This window comes from Myxocyprinus asiaticus, chromosome 13 (genome assembly GCF_019703515.2).
Source record: "Myxocyprinus asiaticus isolate MX2 ecotype Aquarium Trade chromosome 13, UBuf_Myxa_2, whole genome shotgun sequence".
Lineage (NCBI taxonomy): Eukaryota > Metazoa > Chordata > Actinopteri > Cypriniformes > Catostomidae > Myxocyprinus > Myxocyprinus asiaticus.
The window spans coordinates 48,236,551-48,244,647 of record NC_059356.1 but is presented as its reverse complement, the minus strand read 5'-3'; the positions used below and the strand labels follow the sequence as shown (position 1 = coordinate 48,244,647).

The 8,097-nt window shown below is 43.9% G+C and overlaps 1 protein-coding gene across 1 annotated transcript; it reads right to left on the bottom strand.

Annotated features, from left to right (window-relative positions):
• Positions 1–2,659: 2,659 nt before the first annotated feature.
• Positions 2,660–8,097, bottom strand: tmem220 (transmembrane protein 220). The gene is made up of 6 exons (XM_051713541.1): positions 7,896–8,097; positions 7,749–7,778; positions 7,560–7,620; positions 3,421–3,544; positions 3,223–3,282; positions 2,660–3,030 (listed from the first exon to the last, which is right to left on the bottom strand). The coding sequence occupies exons 1-6, from the start codon at positions 7,980–7,982 to the stop codon at positions 2,898–2,900; spliced, it is 495 nt and encodes a 164-aa protein (XP_051569501.1). The 5' UTR covers positions 7,983–8,097; the 3' UTR covers positions 2,660–2,897.

Sequence of the window (8,097 nt, the reverse complement as noted above, 5' to 3'; positions counted from 1 at the left end):
ATAGAACTGTAGTGTTCCTAATAAAGTGCTCAGTGAGTGTAGTCTTTTGCCAAATATTCATTTTTGTTTACATATTGTTCTTTACATTTATATTGCTTTTGTGCTTGTTTTTTCTAACTAATATGCCTACATATTGCAACAAGCATAATGCTGTACTAAGGGGTTTCATTAATTTTATCACAGAGAGTTTGTCTCTGCTAGAGACGGTATTATCTTCAAGTTTAACTGACCTCGAGCTGCTTTCTTGGACACTGAATTCTTTGTGTTTAGAGACATCTCTGAATGACTTCAGGTGGCTGTTTGACTTGAAGAAATGCAAATGTTGTTCATTTCTCTCAACGCAATACAGTGCATCCGGAAAGTATTCACAGTGCTTCACTTTTTCCACATTTTATGTTACAGCCTTATTCCAAAATGGATTAAATTCATTATTTTCCTTAATTCTACAAACAATACCCCATAATGACAACGTGAAAGAAGTTTGAAATCTTTGCAAATTTCAAAAAAAAAAAAAAAATCACATGTACATAAGTATTCACAGCCTTTGCTCAATACTTTATTGAAGCACCTTTGGCACCAATTACAGCCTCAAGTCTTTTTGAGTATGATGCTACAAGCTTGGCACACCTATTTTTGGGCAGTTTCTCCCATTCTTCTTTGCAGGACCTCTCAAGCTCCATCAGGTTGGATGGGGAGCGTCGGTGCACAGCCATTTTCAGATCTCTCCAGAGATGTTCAATTGGGTTCAAGTCTGGGCTCTGGCTGGGCCACTCAAGGACATTCACAGAGTTGTCCCGGAGCCACACCTTTGTTATCTTGGCTGTGTGCTTAGGTTCATCTTCCAACAGGACAACGACCCTTCGCCCCAGTCTGAGGTCCAGAGCGCTCTGGAGCAGGTTTTCATCAAGGATGTCTCTGTACATTGCTGCATTCATCTTTCCCTCGATCCTGACTAGTCTCCCAGTTCCTGCCGCTGAAAAACATCCCCACAGCATGACGCTGCCACCACCATGCTTCACTGTAGGGATGGTATTGGCCAGGTGATGAGCGGTGCCTGGTTCCCCCAGACATGATGCTTGCCATTCAGGCCAAAGAGTTCAATCTTTGTTTCTCATGGTCTGAGTGTCCTTCAGGTGCCTTTTGGCAAACTCCAGGTGGGCTGTCATGTGCCTTTTACTGAGGAGTGGCTTCCGTCTGGCCACTCTACCATACAGGCCTGATTGGTGGAGTGCTGCAGAGATGGTTGTTCTTCTGGAAGGTTCTTCTCTCTCCACAGAGAAATGCTGGAGCTCTGTCAGAGTGACCATCGGGTTCTTGGTCACCTCCCTGGCTAAGGCCCTTCTCCCCCGATCGCTCAGTTTGGCCGGGCCACCAGCTCTAGGAAGAGTCCTGGTGGTTCCTTCCATTTATGGATGATGGAGGCCACTGTGCTCACTGGGACCTTCAATGCTCCAGAAATTTTTCTGTACCCTTCCCCAGATCTGTGCCTTGATACAATCCTGTCTCGGAGGTCTACAGGCAATTCCTTGGACTTCATGGCTTGGTTTGTGCTCTGACATGCACTGTTAACTGTGGGACCTTATATAGACAGGTGTGTGCCTTTCCAAATCTTGTCCAATCAACTGAATTTACCACAGGTGGACTCCAATCAAATTGTAGAAACATCTCAAGGATGATCAGTGGAAACAGGATGCACCTGAGCTCAATTTTGAGTGTCATGGCAAAGGCTGTGAATACTTATGTACATGTGATTTTTTTTCCGTTTTTTTATTTTTAATAAATTTGCAAAGATTTCAAACAAACTTTTTTCACGTTGTCATTATGGGGTATTGTTTGTAGAATTGAGGAAAATAATGAATTTAATCCATTTTGGAATAAGGCTGTAACATAACAAAATGTGGAAAAAGTGAAGCACTGTGAATACTTTCCGGATGCTCTGTATTTGTACAACCAACAGTGCAGCTTTGCACGCATTAGAAGCACTCCTATGAAAGCTTTGGTCCAAGGCAACAGATTTATTGCTGCAATTCTGAGGGAGTAGATTACAGAATAACAAGCTCCTGATCCATCTGCTGGAGAGATATCTTCAGGCAGCACACGTTTCTGCTCCTGGCAGGCTCGCCAATTGTTAGCTTCCTATGAACAGATTCAATGAATGGTGGAATTTTCTTCTTTATCTTCTCAGCTCATGTCCATCTCCTTTTTTCCTCCGTGTTTCTCTTACAAAACATAAGGCACCAAATGTCACCCTGACCTATTACAAACCTAGTTTGCTCAGCTGAAGGTTTTGCCATTATGGTGCGTCCAAACTGCACACTTCTGCACTATGCTACGTCATTTTGTGGTGCAAGTACTATTGCAAGTAGTATGTTAACGCTGAAAATGCACCGTTAAGTGTTCCATTTGTAACGTTATTACACTGAAAATTCATACACTATGCATAGTGTATAGTGCATCATTTAGGAAACAGCTTAACTGTAATTTCTTGACACTGCTTCCCGCTCTGATTTCTACCTGGTGTTATTGAAGGCCCACCTCCAACTTGGGAAATGGCCAATCATAGTTTGGAATTTGGAGTGGCACCAGGCCACCCATCTGGACATGCCCCAGGTTTATGTCAAGAGTTTATAAAGTAATGTCAAAAACAGAAGACAGAAAATGTGGTGAATCATATTTGTAAATATGATCAGATTTGCAGACATACTGTATCTATATTCTCTTTATGATTACATTTTTCCATTTATTGAAACTGCATCACATCACAATGACCAAAAATCGGATTGAACCGAAACATTCAATTAACTAGAATAACTCTACTAGAGCAGTCAAGAATGAGCTAGATAAGAGAGAATGTTTACAAGCGTTTTATGTTTTGTTTTTGTCCATGAGCTGGTTCATCAGAGTGCAGTTGTGCAGTGTTCAGGCCAGTCTTTTCTCATCTCTGTGTTCATGTAGTAATAAATCCATGTGATGAATGGAAACACAGTGACTCCCACAGCAGTGCACAGTCTGAAAGAGCCAACAGCACTCCTACAGGGACAACACGGAGATTAATGCTGAGAACATGCATGAAATATTTTCTATACTGCATGTGCTTCAATGAGAAACATAGATCAGCTTTATAAAGTTAATGGACTCTGAAAGGAGAGAGTTTAACTAGTGTGTAATTTACACCATCTATGGATGTCAAACATACAGTGTGCTGATCTATAGCAGTTTTACCTTCCTGAATGTCTACACAGCAGCAGCCAGAACACTGTGAGCAGGAGTCCAGAACATTCCCTGAGAGCAAAGATTTTCTATTAGCAATGTAAATGAGGTCCATTTTGATTTAATTTATACAGTATTTCATACTCTATTCTATTGATGTCATTTAATGCATGCCTCAATGATATCATATCTCCTCTGAACTGTTGTTACCTTCCTTCCTCTTGTTGGAAAATGTCAGTAATTCCCACTTTATAAAGATTCCAGCCCAGTATGAACACAAAAGTAGTGGATACAAGAACATAAAGATCAGCAGTTCTCCTCCAAAATAATGTCTCTGGAAAAATTAGAACAGAAAAGTGAACGATGAGACCACAACACCAGGTCCCCATTGACGATCACTGTACAGTGTTGGGTAAGTAATTAATTACTAACTACTAATTACATCTACAGTGTACTAATTACTCTGTCTGAAAAGTAATTGCATTACTTATTACTAATTACTTTCTATTAACCTCGACCAGATGAAAAATACAAGGATAGACATGAAACTGTCAAATAAATCATATAAAATCAAATTAATTATTCATGAACTGGCCAAAGAATTTAAGGGGGCAGCGTTCAATTAGAAAACATATATTTTAACATTAGACGTTAAATTTAGATTTTACATTTACATTTATGCATTTGGCAGACACTTTTATCCAAAGTGACTTACAGTGCCCTTATTACAGGGACAATCCCCCTGGAGTAACCTGGAGTTAAGTACCTTGCTCAAGGACACAATGGTGGTGGCTGTGGGGATCGAACCGGCAACCTTCTGATTACAAGTTCAGTGCTTTAGCCCACTATGCCACCACCATCACATCAGAAGTAACTGTAATTAAATGACTGAAAAATTAGGAGTAATCCCTTACTTTTTCAATGAAAAAGTAATTTAATTATAGTAATTAATTACTTAGTAATGCATTACACCCAACACTGCCATTATATGAAACAGAGCAGCATGAACATTCTGCTAAACATCACCTTTTGTGTTCCACAGTGGAAAGAAAGTGATACATGTTTGTAGCGACACGAGGGTGAGTAAATGATGACAGTGGAAAGAAGGCGATGCGTGTTTGTAGCGACACGAGGGTGAGTAAATGATGACAGTGGAAAGAAGGCGATGTGTGTTTGTAGCGACACGAGGGTGAAAGAAGGTGATGCGTGTTTGTAGCGACACGAGGGTGAAAGAAGGTGATGCGTGTTTGTAGCGACACGAGGGTGAGTAAATGATGACAGTGGAAAGAAAGCGATGCGTGTTTGTAGCGACATGAGGGTGAAAGAAGGCGATGCGTGTTTGTAGCGACATGAGGGTGAAAGAAGGTGATGCGTGTTTGTAGCGACACGAGGGTGAGTAAATGATGACAGTGGAAAGAAAGCGATGCGTGTTTGTAGCGACACGAGGGTGAGCAAATGATGACAGTGGAAAGAAGGCGATGCGTGTTTGTAGCGACATGAGGGTGAGCAAATGATGACAGTGGAAAGAAGGCGATGCGTGTTTGTAGCGACACGAGGGTGAGCAAATGATGACAGTGGAAAGAAGGCGATGCGTGTTTGTAGCGACACGAGGGTGAAAGAAGGCGATGCGTGTTTGTAGCGACACGAGGGTGAGCAAATGATGACAGTGGAAAGAAGGCGATGCATGTTTGTAGCGACATGAGGGTGAAAGAAGGCGATGCGTGTTTGTAGCGACGCGAGGGTGAGTAAATGATGACAGTGGAAAGAAGGCGATGCGTGTTTGTAGCGACACGAGGGTGAGTGAATGATGACAGTGGAAAGAAGGCGATGCGTGTTTGTAGCGACACGAGGGTGAGTGAATGATGACAGTGGAAAGAAGGCGATGCGTGTTTGTAGCGACGCTAGGGTGAGTAAATGATGACAGTGGAAAGAAGGCGATGCGTGTTTGTAGCGACACGAGGGTGAGTAAATGATGACAGTGGAAAGAAGGCGATGCGTGTTTGTAGCGACACGAGGGTGAGTGAATGATGACAGTGGAAAGAAGGCGATGCGTGTTTGTAGCGACACGAGGGTGAGTGAATGATGACAGTGGAAAGAAGGCGATGCGTGTTTGTAGCGACGCGAGGGTGAGTAAATGATGACAGTGGAAAGAAGGCGATGCGTGTTTGTAGCGACGCGAGGGTGAGTAAATGATGACAGTGGAAAGAAGGCGATGCGTGTTTGTAGCGACGCGAGGGTGAGTAAATGATGACAGTGGAAAGAAGGCGATGCGTGTTTGTAGCGACACGAGGGTGAAAGAAGGTGATGCGTGTTTGTAGCGACACGAGGGTGAGTAAATGATGACAGTGGAAAGAAAGCGATGCGTGTTTGTAGCGACATGAGGGTGAAAGAAGGCGATGCGTGTTTGTAGCGACATGAGGGTGAAAGAAGGTGATGCGTGTTTGTAGCGACACGAGGGTGAGTAAATGATGACAGTGGAAAGAAAGCGATGCGTGTTTGTAGCGACATGAGGGTGAAAGAAGGTGATGCGTGTTTGTAGCGACACGAGGGTGAGCAAATGATGACAGTGGAAAGAAGGCGATGCGTGTTTGTAGCGACACGAGGGTGAGCAAATGATGACAGTGGAAAGAAGGCGATGCGTGTTTGTAGCGACACGAGGGTGAGCAAATGATGACAGTGGAAAGAAGGCGATGCGTGTTTGTAGCGACACGAGGGTGAAAGAAGGCGATGCGTGTTTGTAGCGACACGAGGGTGAGCAAATGATGACAGTGGAAAGAAGGCGATGCATGTTTGTAGCGACATGAGGGTGAAAGAAGGCGATGCGTGTTTGTAGCGACGCGAGGGTGAGTAAATGATGACAGTGGAAAGAAGGCGATGCGTGTTTGTAGCGACACGAGGGTGAGTGAATGATGACAGTGGAAAGAAGGCGATGCGTGTTTGTAGCGACACGAGGGTGAGTGAATGATGACAGTGGAAAGAAGGCGATGCGTGTTTGTAGCGACGCTAGGGTGAGTAAATGATGACAGTGGAAAGAAGGCGATGCGTGTTTGTAGCGACACGAGGGTGAGTAAATGATGACAGTGGAAAGAAGGCGATGCGTGTTTGTAGCGACACGAGGGTGAGTGAATGATGACAGTGGAAAGAAGGCGATGCGTGTTTGTAGCGACACGAGGGTGAGTGAATGATGACAGTGGAAAGAAGGCGATGCGTGTTTGTAGCGACGCGAGGGTGAGTAAATGATGACAGTGGAAAGAAGGCGATGCGTGTTTGTAGCGACGCGAGGGTGAGTAAATGATGACAGTGGAAAGAAGGCGATGCGTGTTTGTAGCGACGCGAGGGTGAGTAAATGATGACAGTGGAAAGAAAGTGATGCGCGTTTGTAGCGACGCGAGGGTGAGTAAATGATGACAGTGGAAAGAAGGCGATGCGTGTTTGTAGCGACACGAGGGTGAGCAAATGATGACAGTGGAAAGAAGGCGATGCGTGTTTGTAGCGACACGAGGGTGAGCAAATGATGACAGTGGAAAGAAAGTGATACATGTTTGTAGCGACACGAGGGTGAGTAAATGATGACAGTGGAAAGAAAGCGATGCGTGTTTGTAGCGACATGAGGGTGAAAGAAGGTGATGCGTGTTTGTAGCGACACGAGGGTGAGTAAATGATGACAGTGGAAAGAAGGCGATGCGTGTTTGCAGCGACACGAGGGTGAGCAAATGATGACAGTGGAAAGAAGGCGATGCGTGTTTGTAGCGACGCGAGGGTGAGCAAATGATGACAGTGGAAAGAAGGCCATGCGTGTTTGTAGCGACACGAGGGTGAGTGAATGATGACAGTGGAAAGAAGGCGATGCGTGTTTGTAGCGACACGAGGGTGAGCAAATGATGACAGTGGAAAGAAGGCCATGCGTGTTTGTAGCGACACGAGGGTGAGTGAATGATGACAGTGGAAAGAAGGCGATGCGTGTTTGCAGCGACACGAGGGTGAGCAAATGATGACAGTGGAAAGAAGGCGATGCGTGTTTGTAGTGACGCGAGGGTGAGCAAATGATGACAGTGGAAAGAAGGCCATGCGTGTTTGTAGCGACACGAGGGTGAGCAAATGATGACAGTGGAAAGAAGGCGATACGTGTTTGTAGCGACACGAGGGTGAGCAAATGATGACAGTGGAAAGAAGGCGATGCGTGTTTGTAGCGACACGAGGGTGAGTAAATGATGACAGTGGAAAGAAGGCCATGCGTGTTTGTAGCGACACGAGGGTGAGTAAATGATGACAGTGGAAAGTGGCAGTATTTCTAATTCACTCCACCAGATGGCAGCAGCTATTCAGGGGGGAAAATTTTTTCTTCTTACCTGTGATTTGTTGTTGACAGCAAATCAGAAAACACAATCCAGCTGGAATAGCATAAGCAACCTTCATAATTAACACACACACACACACACACACACACACACACACACACACACACACACACCTGAGAGTGCATTTACATTTTACAAAAGGGGAAATTATTCTCATTTAAATAGAAAGTGACGTTTTACCATCCACAAAACTGCATCTGGGTCATTTATCTGAAACATAATGAGATTTAGTACACACCATACTTTGTTAATTAGCGATGATCAACTTTAAGTGTAATAATCATGGTTCATATTTGCAGTTTATCTGTAGATAAAAACGACATTTACTTGCACATAAGATGCCAGCGAGAAAAACACTGACATGAATAAATTACAAACTCTCCAGATGATCTGAGAAAACCCGACGTTCGTCATTTGGCCCGTTTAGCATTTGTTATAATATTTTAATCGCAATAATCATGCTCAGTCTAAACAAACTGAACTTTATCGCTTGTGCAGCCTCCAGGATATGACGCACTGCTGCACTAAA

Coding starts and splice junctions, on each gene's coding strand:
- tmem220 (XM_051713541.1), bottom strand. CDS start 7,982: ATGACGAACGTCGGGTTTTCTCAGATCATCTGGAGAGTTTGTAATTTA. Junction 7,621..7,748: donor CAGATGCAGTTTTGTGGATG/GTAAAACGTCAC, acceptor TTAATTATGAAG/GTTGCTTATGCTATTCCAGC. Junction 3,545..7,559: donor CTGTCAACAACAAATCACAG/GTAAGAAGAAAA, acceptor TAATTTTTCCAG/AGACATTATTTTGGAGGAGA.